Source organism: Trichoderma harzianum (genome assembly GCF_003025095.1).
Source record: "Trichoderma harzianum CBS 226.95 unplaced genomic scaffold M431scaffold_6, whole genome shotgun sequence".
Taxonomy (NCBI): domain Eukaryota; kingdom Fungi; phylum Ascomycota; class Sordariomycetes; order Hypocreales; family Hypocreaceae; genus Trichoderma; species Trichoderma harzianum.
This window is the reverse complement of record NW_020209254.1, coordinates 66,543-86,174: the sequence shown is the minus strand read 5'-3', so window position 1 is coordinate 86,174 and position 19,632 is coordinate 66,543. Positions and strand designations below refer to the sequence as shown.

General features: G+C 46.0%; 7 protein-coding genes across 7 annotated transcripts; 1 reads left to right on the top strand and 6 right to left on the bottom strand.

Moving 5' to 3' along the window:
- Positions 1-722: 722 nt before the first annotated feature.
- Positions 723-4,126, bottom strand: M431DRAFT_16427 (hypothetical protein; the record flags this gene model as incomplete). Its single annotated transcript, XM_024912997.1, has 3 exons — positions 3,630-4,126; positions 2,253-2,308; positions 723-2,176 (listed from the first exon to the last, which is right to left on the bottom strand). Exons 1-3 carry the CDS (start codon positions 4,076-4,078, stop codon positions 723-725), a joined length of 1,959 nt encoding a protein of 652 aa, XP_024774103.1. The 5' UTR covers positions 4,079-4,126.
- Positions 4,127-4,412: 286 nt separating this feature from the next.
- Positions 4,413-6,489, bottom strand: M431DRAFT_142270 (hypothetical protein). Its single transcript, XM_024912637.1, has 3 exons — positions 5,944-6,489; positions 5,752-5,880; positions 4,413-5,693 (listed from the first exon to the last, which is right to left on the bottom strand). Exons 1-3 carry the CDS (start codon positions 6,476-6,478, stop codon positions 4,603-4,605), a joined length of 1,755 nt encoding a protein of 584 aa, XP_024774102.1. The 5' UTR covers positions 6,479-6,489; the 3' UTR covers positions 4,413-4,602.
- Positions 6,490-6,961: 472 nt separating this feature from the next.
- Positions 6,962-8,493, bottom strand: M431DRAFT_421061 (hypothetical protein). Its single transcript, XM_024915018.1, has 3 exons — positions 8,405-8,493; positions 8,209-8,326; positions 6,962-8,117 (listed from the first exon to the last, which is right to left on the bottom strand). Exon 3 carries the CDS (start codon positions 8,058-8,060, stop codon positions 7,083-7,085), a length of 978 nt encoding a protein of 325 aa, XP_024774101.1. The 5' UTR covers positions 8,061-8,117; positions 8,209-8,326; positions 8,405-8,493; the 3' UTR covers positions 6,962-7,082.
- A 70-nt stretch (positions 8,494-8,563) lies between these two features.
- On the bottom strand, positions 8,564-9,433 carry M431DRAFT_507875 (hypothetical protein). The gene has a single exon (XM_024919034.1). It carries the CDS (start codon positions 9,307-9,309, stop codon positions 8,758-8,760), a length of 552 nt encoding a protein of 183 aa, XP_024774100.1. The 5' UTR covers positions 9,310-9,433; the 3' UTR covers positions 8,564-8,757.
- A 648-nt stretch (positions 9,434-10,081) lies between these two features.
- On the bottom strand, positions 10,082-12,333 carry M431DRAFT_507873 (hypothetical protein). Its single transcript, XM_024919033.1, has 4 exons — positions 12,304-12,333; positions 12,129-12,246; positions 11,911-12,073; positions 10,082-11,832 (listed from the first exon to the last, which is right to left on the bottom strand). Exons 3-4 carry the CDS (start codon positions 11,925-11,927, stop codon positions 10,164-10,166), a joined length of 1,686 nt encoding a protein of 561 aa, XP_024774099.1. The 5' UTR covers positions 11,928-12,073; positions 12,129-12,246; positions 12,304-12,333; the 3' UTR covers positions 10,082-10,163.
- Positions 12,334-13,491: 1,158 nt separating this feature from the next.
- On the bottom strand, positions 13,492-15,807 carry M431DRAFT_85551 (hypothetical protein; the record flags this gene model as incomplete). The annotated part of the gene is made up of 2 exons (XM_024923567.1): positions 13,492-15,225; positions 15,289-15,807. 2 exons carry the CDS (start codon positions 15,805-15,807, stop codon positions 13,492-13,494), a joined length of 2,253 nt encoding a protein of 750 aa, XP_024774098.1.
- Positions 15,808-16,401: 594 nt separating this feature from the next.
- Positions 16,402-17,249, top strand: M431DRAFT_507870 (hypothetical protein). The gene has a single exon (XM_024919032.1). The coding sequence runs from the start codon at positions 16,571-16,573 to the stop codon at positions 17,189-17,191; it is 621 nt and encodes a 206-aa protein (XP_024774097.1). The 5' UTR covers positions 16,402-16,570; the 3' UTR covers positions 17,192-17,249.
- Positions 17,250-19,632: the final 2,383 nt, after the last annotated feature.

Genomic DNA, 19,632 nt, shown 5'->3' with positions numbered 1-19,632 from the left:
TAATTGAATCTATTTACGAAAAGTGAATCGCATTGTGTTTTACTTGAGAAAACTCTAACGAGTCAACATCTACCAAAAGGTTGTGTTGCAGTTGCGTTGCAACTGGGAATGAAGATCTCGGCGAATGAGTCACACCGAGCGCCTGCTGTTCTTCCCCGCTACTGAGAACAATACAAATCAGATAAAGTGGATTGTATAAACAATGGATGCTACATCACGACCGTCGACAGCCTTTGTGCCACTATAGATTTATGCTCCCAAGGGATGACCTGTCAGCCCACGAGTTTCACCAATTTGAAGCCGCTGGAACGAAAACCAAGAAAGGAGTTGCTGGGAAGTTCATCATTGCACGTATGGGTCTACCAGGAGGACTTTGATGAAGTAGTTATGCCTTATATGAGATATATAGTATGTATCCTAGTAGTCGGATCATAATGCTCACAAGGTAAAGTTGTTTCATTGCCTTGTTTCGCCATATATAGCTTTCTTTTAGACTTATCGTGTACGTAGAGTCTCCCAATCCTCCGGAAGCGATTCATGCTAACATCAGCCAGCTCCACGAGTAAGCATGTCAACGAGTCGTCGTCTCGTTCAGACTTCGACGGCAAGTGAGAGTTCCAACAATCTTGCCAGGGGATATAGTATAAGCTATCTTTAGCCGCCAACGCAGCTACGTCGTCGTTGTTAACTTGGAAGTCGAGAGTAGCCTCTGCAGTTTCTTTCTAGATAGACTCAGACCAATCTTCCATTTTCTTGGAGCTGCCGCTGGGGCTATCCGGAACGACATAGAAATCCGTCATTTCGCCGTCAAAATACGGCTGCAACCGCATCTTTTTCAGTGTTCCAACAACTAGAATTTCAATTATCGGACTCGATAAAGGCCCAAAAATGTCGCCAGTCCAATCTTCAATTGGCGCATTGGAGCAGTCTCGAAATTTAATACATCTCACACTGATGATGAAACCCACATTGTCCTTCATATGATTTGGCTCAATTGGCACCGCAGTTGATGCCCACGAAAAGCTTGGCGCTCGGTAAACATCCCCTTTGTCATTTTTAAATAAAAACAGACGGTCTTTTGTATCTTCGACGACAGCGGTTGTGAGAAGCCGATGTCGAAACCACATCATGTCAGAGGCCAAATTCCGGAGCCACAGCCCGGCAATATAGTTGTCGTCCACTGATGATCGAAAGAATTTTGCGATTCCAGAGAAAGCGACAGTGCGGTCACTTGCGTAGGTCAGATAGCATCTGGAATATTTGGATAAAACCTCGCCCCATGCAGTATAAAGCTCAGTCCCTGGAGTAGCTGGAAGGAGTGTTGCTTGTGGACTCTGTAGAGCCTGAAAACTGCTAAAAGCGGATTTGAGAATGACGTCTCCTTCTAGAAGGGGTTCCGGAAAGGTTTTTGGAAACCTTTCAGATAATGTAGTTTGACCACACTCGAAGAAAACTTCGCGGGGGCCGAAGCGGAGGTTTCTTGAGCATAACCAGCGTTCTTGCACTACCCAGCCCCTAACACTCAACGGAGATCTAGACACCTGATCTTCCCAGAATTCGTTCTCCACTAGTACGCATTCTTCTGCAACAACCACATCCCGATTTGGCTCTCTTTTGACTCGCCAGTCAATTTTTGGCTTATCAACCATCCGAAGGTCTCTCTGAAAGTATAACCCACGTTTAGGAGATCCCCAATCAGCAGAGACATTGCAATACGAGTTCATGTAGACCTTATCCATAGTAAGTGCCTCAGTTCGCCAGTCGTTACCGTTGTCGCCCTCCTGGATGATACACAATGAATCTATCCAGACGTAGCGAATTTGGAGGCGCTGGGCAAGCATAATGAAGTCTTGGAAAGTTTTTGGCAAGATTTTGACGGAAAGTCCTTGTGCCCAGTTGATGATGGTTTTGGTGGTGAGTGTTGGCACTTTGGCATCTCCCCATCGATGGCTTAATGTCATGTATTTTTCGTCTTTGTCTATAGCTTGAGCGCTATGGACAAGTGAAATTGAAGAGTTGCCCTCGGGGCCAACATCCAAGAGCCTAGTCGGATACCAAGGGACTTGACTTCGAAAACGAGTGCATTGCGTATGATCTTGCTCACATCGGCGGATCCAGTCACCAATTTTAGCAAACGTCTCGTCCGATGCCGTAGAAGTTGATGACACGTTAATGTCTATGTTGAATCAGCAATTGGCAAGATATTTGGAGAATTGCATCTTGTAAGCAACTGGGGATAATATCTGTACTACCTGATGGTTCGCGTAGAAGAGCAATTATAGACCCTCCTGCGCGGCCGTTGTCATCACTGCCCTTGGGTTAGACGAGTCTCTCCAGAGCTTCAATGTCTGGTAAGAGCTTAGATAAATCTTCGTGGGAGATCTTTAGAGCATGAAGATACTCTTTATTGAACATAGGCCACATGCGGCGATGGCCAGCCCAGACATTTGTTACGCATCGCCGATCGGGAGAGAGCCACGCTCTTTCAGCGACCCTCTCTGGGTTTGAGGTGAAACGCGCTATTCGTTCCACGTATCCTCTCGCTTATGCATGGCTTATAAAAGAATTGCGAAAGATTCGCCAACATATAAAGCATTTTTGATCTACCGATTTGAGAAACTCGGCCAGAGAGAAATGATGAGGGTATTCCTCAGTCACATCAGCGATGTAAAAGTCCAAGACTTGAGTGCGAAAGAAATCGTGGCATGTTGCACAAAGCGGCATGCCTGCTATCTCTTATATTAAAGCCGTAGTTAGCAGAAAAGACTCAAATGGAACTATTCGAGGGAATGGTCAGTAGACAACATTTAGTATGTAGTTATACTAGCTATAAGTACATCATGAGACTAAAATACCAGGATAGAGGATCCTAATATCACGTAAGATTGCGTACTGGTATGTCGACTATTGTTTTCATCTGTAGCAATATGGAGTACTGCGTCGTAAGTGCCTAGGTGATTAGTATTCATGCGTAAAAAATCCCCGCAAATGAACACATTCTTCGGAAGCCGGCATCCTTTAGAACAGGATCAAGGCAGCGAACTCCGAGATTTGCCTCTAAGAGTTGACTAATGTGCAGGGGTAATATGTATGGGTTAAGGTCAACTGGAGAAGTTATGTGAGGCTCACTTTCAACGCATCATCGGTGTGTTAGTCTTCTCACTTAGAGGAACGAGAGAGTAGTGATATCTTTGCTGGTAAGCCGCATGTTTAGGACAATCGAGCATTATGGGCAGTCAGCCTGGACCAGTTCCTCGATGATCATCTGGATAGTATACGTTTTGTTATTATGGTGACTCCCTTGTATCCTTATTTGCTCACAGACTTCAATGCCTTAAAGAGATGTGCGTATGACGTTTCACCTATCAACGGTGCCACTTGAATAGGACAGTGTAATGGGCAAATTAGAGGTCGAGGACAGTAATGCCTACAACCTTAAACGTAATAGATGAAGATAGACGTGAGATAATAATAATGATCTCATTTGGCAGGAAGTATGTATGACATTAATATTCAGCTTGCTACGCTACTAACCCATCAGCTAACCCAAGCTCGTTGGCCGATAATGCCAAAGTCCAGCACAAATGACTTGTTATTTGATCCAGGCTTCAGCTTGAATTTCAACCAACTGCTCCGCAAATGCCAGTCTTGTAACACCCACTGCTGTCCATGTAGGAAGGACCTTGGGGATTCTCTTTTCCATAACAGCTGTGACATTTCCAAGCCCAGAAGCAAGATCTCCCACGTGGTAGCTGTTAATCGAAATTAGGTCTGCAAGCCCATTGCTAGAGCCAGCAGCCTTTAGTGCCAAAGTGAGGCTATCGAAAGCATTGTTGACTTGAGTTGCAATGTCCGTGACTAGCTCCCCGGTTTGAGGATCCCAGCCTCCCTGTCCCGAGATTTTTACATAGTTCCCAATGCGAACCGCCTGCGAATAATGAAACTCGGTGCTTAGGTTTTGTCCAAAGCCTGGAGTGCCTATGAATATAGGATCTGCAGCGGCATCACCTGATGTAGGCTTACTAATTGCCAGGACGCAGGTGGCCAGGGATGAAATGATCAAAGATAGGATAGACATGACGATTCAGAGATGTAAAGTAAGTTAAAAACGGAGGACTGTGTGGTGGACGTTGAGAGCTCATGAAGAGTGAAACTTCTACATGGTGATTTCTGTTCTTTAATAGTTGGAGTATTGACCTGCTGTGGACGGGATGATGGAACAGTAAGCGGGAAACTGGTGTCTAACACTGTAATATTGTCATTCGTAGTCAGCGGGAATGCAAGGGACAGAGCGAACGGTGACACGGGTGAGATTAGTGAAACAGTCTCCAATTGCTTACACTATTATACTCCAACTGCAGCGACGGGTATTTTATCTATTATAAATAAGATAGGTATATTTAGTAATAAAACACTATAGAAAGTATATGTACTTTGCAATCTTAGTAATACCTGAAAGTTTAGTAACGCCTGCAAGCTTAGGAGCCAAGTTGCAAGTCTTTCACACAACAAGCAAATCTACTGTAGCAGGTTCCTTCCCTTCCCCGCAAATGTATTATAGCAAGATAGATAGATCTGCTGTTAGCGACGACTATCTCACTTCTACTTTCTTTCTAGCCCAAGCCTTAACATCCGGACATCTAGACGTGTTGCCTTATTATCCTCTCCAATTTCAAATACCCAGTCATCGAGCGACCTCTGCCCGTATAATGGCGCACCCAACCCAGTCCAGGCGAAGAGGCATGGGTCTTCTAATTCTCCTGGCTTTGTTTCATTGAAGAATGTAGCCCTGAAGCCCAGTCGAGATTCATAGGTCCCCGACCCGTTCGTGTGCCGGCTTACCGTTTTCAACTGTGACGGGTATAATCGCCCTGACTGCCCGGCTCCGTAAAGTCCAATTAGTGGGCTCTCAGGACCAATAATCTCCACGCCATGGCTGATTAGGCTGATAATTCCAAGTCCCGGGCGGCCCTTGTCTTCAACGACGATGACTGCTGAGCTGTTGGTGGCCTCATCAGCATACGTGCCGTTGAAGTTAACAACTGCCTCGTGATTGGCCTGATCTTCAGCCGCTGGGAGAAATATATCGCCAAACGCATTAAACAGTTCAGTGCGAGTGTCGGACGCAGTCGAATTGATTGTTCCACCAGCGAGCACGACCCAACCAAGGCCATGTTCTGGCGATAGCACTAGAGCTGCATGATAGCTTCCTAAATCGCCTTGTTTCGTGTAACACTGGACGATGCGATCGTCTGAGAATTCCAGGTTTCGAATCTCCCATGGACCACCAACTGCGGTGCTTATGTAGCCCGTTTGGATCAGGGGCTTGAGCCAACGGCGAGTTTGAGCTGGTGAGATGAGTGTGGACTCGAGTATTGCTCTGCCGGCTTTGACCATGTCATTGACGGAGCTGTACATCGATCCCGAGGGGGCTGTTTGCCCAAGGTTCAAATCCCAGCCAACCTCTGAGGCATTATTACCGGGGATAACTCCGCCAGATGACGGGGTGTCGTCAAAACTGCTATTTCTCATGTTCAAGGAGTCAAATATGCTCTTTGTAACAGCGTCCTTGACGCTTTTCCCCGTGATGGCCTCTTGAGCATAGCCAAGCAACGTAAAGGCAATGTTGCTATAAGCAGGCGAATGTGCACTCGGAAAGATGGGATGTTGCTTCAGAAGATAGAAAAATGTCTCTGTTCCGATCAGCGTCAGCACTGTGTTTCTTCTTGGTGGACAAGAGGGCTTCCCTACCTTTGCGTGTGCAAGGCCGCGTCACCCCGGGTACTCCACAGACCGGTACTTCGATTTTATCAAGGACGGGAAATCCTAAGCCTTGGGCCTGGAATGAGGTAATCTCTGCTGATAAATCGCCGTCGGTTGCTATACACGTTTTTTTATTGTTAGCCATTGATCTGATGGCAGCTGTAGCAATGCCTGACTTACCATCTCGAGCTATGCCTGCCGCCTGGCTGGCGAGCTCACCCAGAGTCACATCCTCCCATCTGACATGGTCAATGTCATCATACAATCTGTAACCCTGGGAACTGTTATAAGGGAAAGACAGGTTTGCAAGCTCAGGGACATATTTGGTGATGGGGTCGTTGAAGTAACGGTCACCGGCTTCGATAAGAAACGCCCATACGCTGAAAACTTTTGAGACGCTTCCAATGCGGAATATGGAGTCCCCGTTGACCTCTTTCACCCCAACGTCGATCGGAGGCGTGTAGTAGTGTTCATAGAGGGTTCTGTTCTCTTTGGTCGAGAAAAGGGACACACCCCAAGCCGTATCATGCGGTTGAAGATTAAGAGTTTCGTCCGTCAGAAGGCGTTCAAACTCGGTGATGGCACTTGAAAGCCTCTGGCTGCCTGAGAGGTGTAATGGTTGTGGCCAACGAGGACCGGCTAGGACACAATCGTTGAACTGGTTGCCTGCAGCAACTACAGTTGCCGCGGCTAATAATAAGGCAGCAGAAAACATTAGGAATTGGAAATATATTAGCACTTGATATAAGATTGTAGGTTTCCTTCATAAGATCTTCATTTCAGCAATTGGAACAGAGGCAAGTTAAATAGTTTTTTCACATGCAATTGGCGACCCCAATTTACCAGACTCTTGCCATACGTACCCGTATAACACAGCCCGGAAACTCATGACGTCTAATTTTAGTATGAATGGCTCGGATATGCCCCACCTGACGGATTTGCCCCATCCTGTCCCGCGCCCTGACGTCGCACTCGGGGAGTCGTAAACCTGGCTTGAGGTCTGTAGAGGCGGAGGGCCCTACAATACGAAAAATGAAGGATTCATGCGTGCATCCTTCGTCCAAGGCTACTCCCTAAAGAAGAGATGGTGGCAACTTCGCGGTCTGACGCTTGCAAAGATGGAACGAATGGAGGAAAGGGAATATGCATTGGGTAATGGATACAGGAACTCGCGTAAACGAAGATAACTTTGCTTGAATGGAGAAGTTCTCGGATAAGATTTCGGATTGTATGATATATGGCGTTCGCTGGAATTACATACATGTATTTACCAGACGAACACAACACGCTCTTCAATAAAACATCCAGCATAACCCCGTTTAAAACCCTTTACTTTCCACGGTCCCAAGTTGCTCGAGCCCGACCATGGCCTCACAGGCTTCCCGCCAGGTGTTGTCGCCCTCTACTAACTGGCTTCTCAAGTACGCCCAAGTTATGCGCTGCACGGCTCCCAGCATTTCCGGGCTCTCGTCCTCGGTCTCTGCCACATCCCAGCCATTGATGCCACCCAGCCCATGCTTTCCGCCCTTGACGGTGAACAGGTCTTTTGGGCCCGGAGCTTGCGTGTAAGGATCCGCATGCCACTCTGCGCCGCAGTTCAGGTGAGGGCTTATATCTTCGTCGCCGTAGACGACGAGAGCTGGTGTAATCATTCTGCTGAAGTCGGGGCCGTAGAAGGGGGTCATGGCCTTGAGTGTGTCTTTGAGCTTTGCACCACCCTCCCCGGTTCCCCCAAGAATAACACCGGCCTTTATGCGGTCGTCGAAGAGGCGTACCGGAGGACCGTTGCCACGTGGGTCGGTGTTGTCCATACCGAGCAGCATAGAAGCAGTGAAAGCGCCATAGGAGTACCCAGCCACGGCAATTTGGGTCTTGGCGAGACGTCCCTTGAGTGCTGGAACAGCTGTCTCGATGTCATCAAGGTGGTCAAGTACATGGACTAAATCTTCCGCATTCGACTGCCAGAACATTTCTTGTCCCGGCGGAGCGCTGTCAAGTCCGAGGAACCTGGACGACAGATGCGTGGGCTGGAGAACAACAAATCCATGTGCGCCCCAGAACTCGTACAATGGCGCGCAGGAGTTCAAAGACGAGAGCCAGTTGCTTGGTCCATGGCCATGAGAGAGTATTATGATAGGCAAGTTATCTCCCGTGACAGGGGCCGTTACTCGCAACTCGATATCAAGACGTCGGTTGGGCGTGGGGAGAACTATGGGACTGACAGACATGACTGCCACGGGCTTGTTGACGGGGATCTTGGCGGCAGCGCCAATGAGTCTGTGGTTGCCGAAATGCATCTCGAAGGCCGGGAGTTATTGATGCCTATGGTATAGGTACAGGTCTCGGTATCTGTGCTTTAGTGGTCTTGGTCAATTGCACGCCAAGCCAATGAGCCACAAATTGTCTGATGGTGACACTTTGGACTCTATTGTAGATGGAGCTTACACATATCGGCACGCCTTTACTTCATTATATAGTTCATGCAGGCGAGGCTTTTGTCAGTGCTCGGACGATTCTAAATCAGAGGCGAGGCCACGAAGCTGCTGTTGGACGGAGATAAGACCTAAAATACGACACAGTCGGTAAACTCGAAAAGTCCAGTAGGCGGTTAACCCCGAGCAACACTTAGCAGTCACCATACTTCTAACCGGAGAATCTGTATGGACTTATAGGTCTCGCCAATGGAAAGATAACGTGCAAACCAATTGCGGCCCGGTCGTTAAGTTGACCTCCGGTTCCGATGTTGTAACATATTGAACTTCGCTTTGAGGTTCGACGGAGACACTAAGACAAAGGGTGACGTTTTTATAGAGATGAGATGCATGGCCACTAAGATAGTAGTACATCCGATGGTTTATCTATATTCTTGAACCAATTTGCTACGCCTGAAGAGCAAGTGGGAATATTGTTCAAAAATTCTCTTCAGGTTGATGGTGGTAGATTTGGTTGATCAATATTCATCATCTTAGTATGCCAGGGGGCCGAAGTAGCACCTTATGCGGCCGACTTATCCAACTCGACCAGATACTCAAACAACTTCTCTGACACTGTAGCAAACGATGCTTCGTCCATGGCCGCTGCAAATTCGTCTTTGCCCGTGCCTTTCCCATCTGTACCCCATTTTCGGCCAAAAAAGCCTACAAAGTTGTCGTATGTCGTCTCTGGTTTCTCGCGGCATAGACCACACATAACGCCCTTGAGTCCTTCATAATTAAAGCCAACTCGAGGGAAAAGTTTCGTAACCGCATGATACTCTTCCACAGTAATCACATTTTTAATGCCGCCAGGCGTGTACTGCGGTCCAAAAAAGTCCGCACCAATACCCAGACTTGTTAGAGCCACCTCAGGCTCGGCCTCCGGCGTGATAGTAAAGGTCGTATGAAGCGCAATTGCATACCATGACTGTTGGATACGTCTTTCATTCCAGTCATCAGCAGTGGCTAAATTTCCTAGGTTGCTGCGAATAAATTCCCGTGCGATATTTGCTCCATCCACCTCGAAGCGCTTGTGAGCTGAAAGGAGTTCTTTGGTCTTAGCCCAGCCCATATCGTGAAGAATACAGCTCAGTGTAACCAGTTCAAGGTCCGCATTGGCTAAATGAGGTAGCTTTCTTGCTAGGATTAAGGACCAGTATGCTGATCGTACGGCATGATTATGAACCAATGGAGTACAGTGCTGCTCAGAATACTTGAAGGCTGCTTCTGCAAGCGATGACCGTGGAAATGCAATATTTATCTCAGGGATATCTGGAAGAGAAGTGGTTGTCATTGTGAAGTTTGAGATTGAAGGAGTTTCTTGAGTTGGTTGAGTGGGTGGTATAGAGAATAATGTCTTTGACAACTGTTGTCGAAAGGAGGGTGGTATTTATAAGCCGCACAGTAGGAGGCAAATTATGTAAAATATCCGATTCAGATCGGATACTTGCCGGCGACGTTTATGCAATTGGCAGCTTAGAAATCACACCTAGGAGACGATTGTTTTATAATTGTTCAATAAGTCAAGAATGCGATTCAGAAATTTCTAATCGGAACCCAAGTGGGTGGTTATTGTCATATCACTGACAGCCAACAACATAGCAACCAACAGCAGAGTAACCAACAGCATTAATGTGTGTCTCTAGGTGCTATACGATTTAGCGCAACCTATTACGCACTGTATATTTAAATTCAGCTAATATAATAAAATCTTCCATTAGCATCCGCGATGAAAGGGTCTTTGATGAGAGGGGGAAACGCGCCTGCCGCAGTCATTGGGCGGCACTTGACCTACATTGTTGATGGACGAAGCAAGCGGTTGTGGTATCCCAAGAAAACAATACTTTGGCAAATTCTTTTTCTTTTTTAAATATGTGCAGAATTAAGACTATATCAAGATAATATGAACAAAAGTGAAGCCTCCGCCTATAGAGACAAGACCTGCTTATCTTCCGCCAGTCTATCGCTTAACTGCGCCCTGTCTACATCTTGAATATTTACACACTGCTCAATTGCAAACACAGCAGCTGTCGCTGCGCTCTGCCCCATAATCATGTAAGTCGGCTCCATCCGAATAGCTGCAAAAGCCACATGCGTGCTGCTCATCGTAACCGGGTTCAAGAAATTGACCACATCGGAAGATTGTGGGATAATGCTGCCTAGCGGGATAGGGAAAGGCTGTGGAACTGGAGTATGGACCAATCCCTCATTGTAAACTTCTGAATCAATGACGATTCTCTCCGCTTCATGACAGTCAAGAGTATAGGACCCAAGGCCAATGACGCTGTCATCAGCAAACGTTTGAGGGGTCTGTACGTCGCCTTGTGTCATAGTAAAATTTCCTTGCATGCGTCTGGCTTCGCGAATGTAGATTTCATAAGGCCAGTTTTCGTTGGTGGTCCATTCGTCTTTGGCATACCCCCAAGTGCTTGCAGAGTCCCTAAATCTTTGAGGTACCCGTGGATGGTTAGCAAGTGTCCAGAAGAACCCTTGCGTGTAAGTCTTGTAGGTCTGGCGAATCGCCGCGCGCTGTGCATAGCTTTCCTCGATGTAATTTGTTTTCTTGACGTTGTCGAAATTTCCACCCAAAAAGTCAGTGCTTACTCCTCCATTCGAGTTTGTGTCTGTTTTCAGGTTTGGCATGAGTTGCTTTGTGAAAAACAGGTCATGGTAGCCAGCTTCAATATAGCGAAGTAAGATCTCATAAGAAGCTTCATCGTAATCGTCTGGCTTTGTAAAAGGAATCTGATTGTCGGTTGTTTGTGTGAGGCTAAGCCGATAGTTGAAAGCCTGAAGCCGATAATTATCAGCTGTACCATTCAACGTCTTCGCTTCGTCGTCTGTGACAATGTGGTCGATTCCTTTAATAAGGCCACTATCAGGATCCCCAGGTGTAAGGTATGGATCCATTCCAAGGTAGCCTTCTTCTGCTGCAATTTGTACTCCGGCCAAGGATTCATCGAATTCAGATTGTGCTTCACGCCCTATTCTAAACGGTATTTGGGCCGCCGCCATGAAGTCTCCTTCGTAGCTAGCATCCATAAACATTAATGCGTCGTACACATGACCTGATTCTGTCGTTATGGAAGTGATTCGATTGTCTTTTATCGTTACACTGTCAGTCGACATAGGAAGAGTCTCGTTTCGAAAGATTGGTATGTTTAACTCTTCCATCCAGTCTTCGAATATTGATTCAGCAACGTGTGGCTCGAAAGTCCACTGTACTTGGTTTGTTACATCGATTGCTGGTCCCGGCTGTGCAGCTATTTGTTTGTTGATGTAATCTGTTCTTGTCTCCCTAGTCCACGCCGAGTCGGATAGGTAGTAATTATATACTCGACTATAGAACTCTCTGGCAATGCCTCCAATGGCATTTCCGTTTTTGGAGTCTGTCCAACCAAGGCCTGACGTGGTCATGCCACCAATATGATTTGATGGACTAACAATCGCAACGGTCCTATTCATACGAGTCGTCTGGATAGCTGCAACAAGTGCTGCCGGAGTGGATCCATATATGACGATGTCATAAGTTGTGGCCCCTGGTTGTGGGCAATCTGATCGTTTACCGATCTGGGAACGCAGGGGGAAGGGAGTACTAATATTAGGGAACATTGCAAAAATTAATAGGAAGATCATTGTGAAGTTAAAGTCAGAGAAGTATAACGGTTCGTACAATCGTTTAATTGTCATTTTGATGACTGGCCTCCATCAACTAACTGATGAGAAAATAGTAGCGAGGATAGCCGCTCTCAAACGCGGTGGGAGCGCGTTCGTGATGTATTTATATCCACGAAGGGAGGTTTAGTTTATGCCGTGCTCCCTCGATCTATGTGACCCTATACCCTGGCATCAGTTCACAGAAACCACGTGTTTCATGTCCCATGCCAATACATAAGGCTTTTGTTTTGTCCATATTTTGAACTCACTACTCTTCGGTCTCTTTGGCGTATAGTGCAGTAAATTAAACTTTTGCGCGGGGGATGGCTCTTTCAGGGTATCAAATATGTTCCTGTCTTCCGCATTAGCCGGCGTAGCTGCTGGTTTCTGCGCGCATGGCATCCTATACACCAGAGAGTTATCGCAGCGTGACCAGCTTGACACCACTATGTGCAGATTGTGTAGTAATTTTGGCCTCGGTATGCAACTCTGGGAATAGGATTCTTGTCAGCAGATGTGAGTCTGTGATAGTTTCCATTAATGAATATAGTGCGCCTGTAACCCGTGAGAGACTCTCAATACTCAAGGTCCTACTGCTTCTAGTTGTTGGGGTAAAATGAATGCACTGTTATACAGCGCGTTTCATCCCGACGTTAAGCAAGGGACACTTAGCGCTGCATAAGCTAAGCCCGGGATAATCAGCAAGCCAAGCAGCTGCGAGTCATAGAAGAAGCCATATTCACCAAGCAGTATTGTACTCACCCGCCTAACGTTGAACTAAATGCGCAGCGATTCAATGATTCCAGAAGATGTGACGAGAATACCGTGTGTGCAAAGAGTGAAGAGGTGACCTAACGTTCGGAGTCGGCCAGCTACTTTGCGGGGTTGAGGGAAACAACCGCACGAATTAAAAGTCTGAAGTAGTAAAGTGCCCCTCAGGCGATGGAAAGATCGCACTCTTGTCGCTGAGAGTTTGAACTGATCTGCAAGCCAAGATGCTTCCCCACCTCGCATGGTCTACCCCAGACATAAACACAAGATCCCATGACCAGATTGTCTCTTGGTTGATTCGCAAATTGCTCACCTGATGAAGGCTCTGATCAATGCATGACGTTTCTTCTATACCCGGCTGCATGAAAAGCATCATTGTGTCACCGATTAAATCGGCTATCCGCGATCCTCTGGCGGACGAGGGCGTGTAACACGAGCAGCAACTGTTCTTGAAATGAGCCAACAATCGTCAAAAGTTCTACTCAACGCGTCATATGAGCACTTATTATACGAGACCAGGGTTATAAACTGTAGTCGATGTGATGTGATCTCTGATCTCAGCCAATTACCTCTGTTGGATGAAGTAACCAGAGTTCGCATTCGCGCTGTTCACTTTGAGCTTGAATATTGATTGCAGCATCCGTTTTACGGTCATGGCAAGTAATATTGAATAGGACTCGACTTTCCTATCTATTTTAAATAATTTTGTTTACATACATAGGTGCGATTGCATGAGAAACTTGCAAATCTCTTTAGATACCGGGTAGCCTGTATGAGTAGTAGGTGGAATAAAAGCCTGCGGTTAATATTTTTATTCTCCTTATTTCTAGAAGAAAGTCTTAGATGCATCCGTCCCCAGAGAAATATCCCAATTCATGGCACCTGGGACGACATCATGGCCTTGGTTGGGGAATTCCAGATCGTAAATCCACTGGTGATATATGCCTGGCATTTCTTGAGGTGCGGAGAACCCTGATGCACTGATACTATCTAGTGCTGCAGTGTCTATGAAATTTCCAGCCAGTAAGACTCCGCCCCCTACTCCTCCGATTGCCGTTCCTGGCTCATCTTGCGTTGCTGTGTTTGTTACTCCTACTTGCGGTACTGGAGCAACATTGTCTTTTGGCGGGGAGTTTCGGGATCTCGCCGCACGAGCTTTTTCTATCAGCCTACGCAAGGGCTTATACGCATCGCAAGATGTTTCGTCAATTTCTGACAACCGCTTTGGCTCCGCGCCGGTTCTTTTATAGGAAGTGCTTGAGAGCTTGAGGCCCAGACGGAGAGTGGCATCTACTGCATTCCAAGCCCTTTCTACTTGTTCGCAGTCTGAGCGGACGCACAAAGCGGAGAGTAAAAACGTAAGTGCGTACCACTGAATGTACGTCTCACACAACCATCTCCATTTTCGGGTCTTCTTTTCCGTATTCAAGGCCAGCCAATATTCAAGAATTGTGATAGAGGATGTGAACAGTCGATCCTGCGTCTCTCGAGGCAGCTCTGCATAACCAGCACGACGCAAAGATGGATGGTGTGCAACAAGTCGCATTTTTGTGAAAACGATCTGCGCAATAGTATAGATATACCACGAGAAAGGATCTGACAAGTCGCAGTATTTCAAATAGAGCTCTTCAAGTCGCTGTTGGCTTTCAGAGACTTCCTTCATCTTTTCTGCAAGATCTTGGTCTTTATCACCTTTCTCAACAGGACTAGTGAAGGCGTATTGGAGTCGTCGAAATAAACTTGTTGCCTCGAAACGAACAAGACTGAAACTCATCTCTGTGAGACCAACCCTAGGCTGAGGAGGCTCCTTCATTTGCACAGTCAAATCTGTATCGTTGATGTTGAGCGGTATGTAAGTGTCCGCGCCACCATGTGGAAGCGTAGCATCATGGCCAGAGTCTTCGCAGGCGCGAGAGTCGAGAACACATATACTCCACCACAACCTCCGTCTCATTTCTACCGTGAATGGAGATAGATTGAAATGAGTGCCGTCGCGGTGAATGCCGGCATTCTGAGCAAGACGAACTACCAGAGCAGTGAGACTCCACATAAGTCGAATGCTGCAATGATTCCGTAGACTCATCAAAAATATGACGAAAGCTTGCAAAACGATTAATTCGTCCGTTTCGAGGAATTTTGCTCGAGCCAGTGCTTGCTCAGTCGCAAACTTGTACGTGTCGATGAGATCACCCTTGTGACTGCTAAAAATTTCACAGCATTCATCCTCTGAGAGGCTCTCCACGGCGGAAAAGTATATCGAGAATATGAGCGCCTCAAGGCCTTTCGGTATGCCAATTGGCTGCTTGACGGCTTGAAGAATCATCGGCTCAAATGTAGGGATGTGCAAAACTTTGATAAGGCGGTCACAATTTTCTTTGAATAGACGCCAGTATAGCAATGCGTGTTGCATGGGCGGATGCAATCGAGACAAAGACTGATGCTGAGCACCGGTTTCAAATATAAAACTTTGATTGGTAACTCCAATTTCCAAAGAATTAGGTGTATTCCACACCTTTTGATCATCTGGTAGTTCCATCAACAAACTCTTGAGATCATCTACCTGATGAAGGAAGGTCGAATTAGGTCAAATTTCTAATAAAGTCAATCGCGACAAGTCACGTACCTCTTCATCCAAGCTTGCCCAGAAGCTACTGCTGATATATCTACTACGTCCATCTCCGATCGCCAGCCTGCCAAGCTCTGTTCCCAGTTCGGTAACGGCATCGTTTTGCGTTCCTCTGTTGTTGGTCGGGCTAGATCGACGTGTAGCCTCTCTCCCTTCTATGATGGCATTCGCACGGACTTCTGTGGTCTTAGGGGACTGCTGCGTTGCTCCTTGGTTGTAATTGTCTCGCAAGTGACCAATGACTCCCTCAAGATGCTGAAGCCTCTCAAGCATACCTTGAGTCGTCTTTGGCCTAGTTGATGGCCGTCTCGGCACAAACAAGCAATCAGCACCAGCTTTGCGACAATTAACACAAGGGTACACTCTGTCGCATTTCTTTTTCTTCTTCCGACACGACAAGCACGAGTACGGATTCAATTGTGGGTGTCCAGCATATGATTCGGTTCCTCGGCCATCAGTTCGCGGGGAACCTGGCTCATCGGCTTTGGTGGGCTGGGCAATCTGAGCGGAACTCATCTCGTGGGCTTCGTGGGATTCTTCCATAGTTGTCTCGAAAGAAAATGCTGATTCACAGTTAGTTGCAGGTTGTCGGCCTTTTCGGAGTGCGATGTTCTTAGAGACAGCCTTACAAGACATGAGTTGAGAACTAACCTTGCCACACAGCTTTTTCGGGGCGGAGTCTTGGCAAACACCGCCAAACACATTTGCCGAAGTCTGTGGAGATCTACTAAGCCGAAAATCACAGTGGCTTGCTTGAGTCAGTTTAAGCTCGCCTTCTGTTGTGAAGGCCTTTTTGTTACCCCGCCAAGTTACGAGCAGTTTCTTAGGTCATCAGAAATGTTGGTTATATAAACAATAACTCTTGATTTGAAGCGACATTGGTTGTTTTGAATAAAGTTCTCTCGTAATCCTTCTAGTGTTACGTTGGAATCCAATCACAAGAGTCTGTTGAATGAGTTGTACGTAGTCTTAGTTAACTTCATGAAGATCATGTTAATTAGCTTCAATTAATCGTGAGGAACGAAGCAAATTAATCCCGCGGATGTTTGTCTATTAAAGGACAACAATCTCTCAATCAGTTTGCCGTAGCCTTCATTGCAATCATATCGACTTGTTTCCTCAACCACAGCGCGGCTGAAGACGCGGCTCTATTCCCTCTCCTCGAGCTACCCACTCATACCCACACCAACTTCAGCAACACGATTCGAAACAGCCACTTTTCCTGAATTAAGCTTATATTTTGGATCCTATCACATTCCAAACCATCACATTACACACAATGCCGGAGAGTTCCTATCGAGGTCGCTTAACGCGAGACAATGCAGTTTTGCTCATCGTGGACCATCAAGTGGGCCTCTACACTGGAGTTCGCGACATTGACACCCTAGAGCTTAAGCACAACATACTGGGTCTGACAAAGGCTGCTGTAGCCCTTAAAGTTCCGGTGGTTGTCACCACAACGACTGAGAGTATGTGGGGACCTCTGATCCCAGAACTCCAGGAAGTGCTACCTGGCATTGAACGAATTGAACGCACAACTGTCAATGCCTGGGGTGATCAGCGTGTCGTTGCAGCTGTGAAGGCTACGGGTCGGAAGAATCTGATTATTACTGGCATTTCGACCGACGTATGCTTAGCGTTTCCAGCAATGGCTGCTCTCGCAGACAACTATACGACTTATGCCGTTGTAGATGCCTCTGGTAGCTTTACGAAGCGACAATCGGAGATGGGTGTCCTCCGTATGACTCAAGCCGGTGTCATTCCTGTCTGTTATTCCAACGTCGCTGTTGAGATCTTGGCAGATAACGTTGCTTCTGAATCAGCTGAGGTTTATGCCGCTCTGGGTATGCCATTTGCTGGACTGGTATATGGGCTACAACAATACTTCTCAGTCAACTAGTATGGAACAGCGTCTGCGTCCAAGATAGAGTATAGTAGCTATAAATCTTGTAGATAGCAGGGAAATACTAAAAACTAAGTTGAATATATGTAATCTGATTGCCTACGGGAGTATTAATGTACTGTCTATACAACCGAGAGAAGCTTTTCATGCGTGGGCGCTTTTGTCGGATAGTTCGTCTGACATCAGGGGTGACTACCCAGAAGAATGCACATTAAAAATGACATTATATGAGTCATCTTGACTACATTGCTCTAGAGTACGCCAAACTTGAGAACGCTACTGCATTGTGTAGAACATACCAATATGATGGCTTGCGGACACGACTATTGCGCTTATCTAGCTAGGGATGAAACCATAATGGTGCGTAAGTTCAATCCTCCGAAAGAGCCCAGACGGAGAAGAATTGCTTGCACACCTCATTTTATAACTAAGACGTCTCTTAATTGGTTCTGTTTTCACGCCCCTGCATAATGTCACTTTAATAATGGACTATCACTTCTTGCTGTATTATAATTGTAAGCCGAATTTAATAGTGATATCAGTATAGCACGCTCACTGAGCGCAAGTATCTTGGCGAATGAGATAGTAAATGCAAACAAATAGATTCGAGGACTACCTATGCTGCGTAGTATGTACAACAAGGAATTGTACTGCTGTACATCAATCGGGTGAATGTTATGACCGCATTCAAACATATGCATGTTTTGCTACGCTAACTCTAGAAACTGCCGAGTTGATTAGTCCAAGCTTCGGATGAGACTCGATAAAATGGCCTTTAATATTGGGTTTTGCGCCCACCTTGTGATATTGCTAGCTTCATCCAATGTCCTTGGAATGCTGCCAAGGACTCCATCCACATGTGTAAGCCGCTGTCAGCGAGATCTTTTTTTAACGATTAAAACAACACAAGAATAAATATTTGATCACATCCGAGCCTCAGAGATCATCATAAAATAGTGATAATTAATCTCATTGCTGCGAAGATTGTATTTTGCTAAATTACTCCAGGCGATTTACGACAATCACGTCAAAGACAATTAGAAAGAACCTCATAGGATTATCTGCTTACTACTTTTGTCGGACAAGATGGATCGATAGGCATACCCCGAAAAATGCAACGTTCATATTCTGATGAATACAATACAACTATATATATCTCGATATGAAATCGAAGGATCAGTTGCCCACAGGCCGAAGGATAAGGTTTTAAGCATAAATGGAGCTAAATACCGCAGATCCTTCATGTATAAGCTGTTGAACTGTTGCTCTCATACTTTAAGAATCTTACATCATTTTTTTTCCGAGTGAACTCTCGCATTTGGCCTGTCGGTCTCGACTCCAGTTCTTAATGGCTCTAGCTTCGCGAAAATAATTACATGAATATGCTTGTTTGGCCATCTGAGCAGACAGCATTCATGCGAGACATCCAGCAGCACCATCGACGCTACTTTCTTCTAATAGTTGCAATTCGCATGATGAACAAACTAAATCTCGCCTATTCACAATAAAATATCCGAACTGTTTCTTCTATAATACTTTCGCATACAATGTTTTTGCTTTATACTGGCTTTATACTGCAGATTCCATTCTTTTTGTTTCATCCTTTTGTTTTGCCAAGATCTTGTGCTAAGATTGTCAGCTACACTTACTCCGCTTATGCCAAATGTCTGCGAAACGCGTGTACGCGCTAATACTCGTATGGGTATTCGGAGACTTCTGGCACTTTGGTGGTAGCTTGCATCAATTAACGTTACCTAATATAAGTATGCTCGTTATGTGCATAATTTTTTTCCATTTTCATGAATAAATAAATTGAAAGTTGACAGAACAATTTTTTTTTCTTTCATCTACTTGGTCTGCATTGAATTAAAATTGAGCAAGCCCCTGGTGTGTGTTACTTGGGAGCTACGTTTGTTGTGGTGTCCACACAAAGCCAATGAAATAGATGGAAGTGGATATACGAATGACTCCGAAACCCAAAAACCTATATGCAGAAAGTTGCTTAAGGTTAGATAATAGCGCCATCTATTCTCTACTAAATGCCGTCTATCCAGGTGAGCGAGAGCTTCCTATTTTAGAATTCGTGCACCCTACGGAGTTACCTGTGGATGCGCCTTATTTAAAGACGTGTCTTATATCAGCTTAGTTATCGGCCGGTACCCAAAGGATCACGAAATACAATGCTAGCGAATGCTCGGTCAGCATTACGGAGTCCACGAAGCACTAACGTATAGAGGGCCCCGATTCTAAGACCTCGACGATATATTATATAGCACGATGTCTCATTATTGCTCCAATGATATCCCTTTCTCAAATTGAGGCCTTTTTTTATAACATATCTGTTTCCGTCGCATGACCGGGACCCATGTAATCTCGCCGTTAGGAGGCTCTTTCATAAGATCCCTGTGCAACTCGTTTTCAAACTTCGTATTATGGGC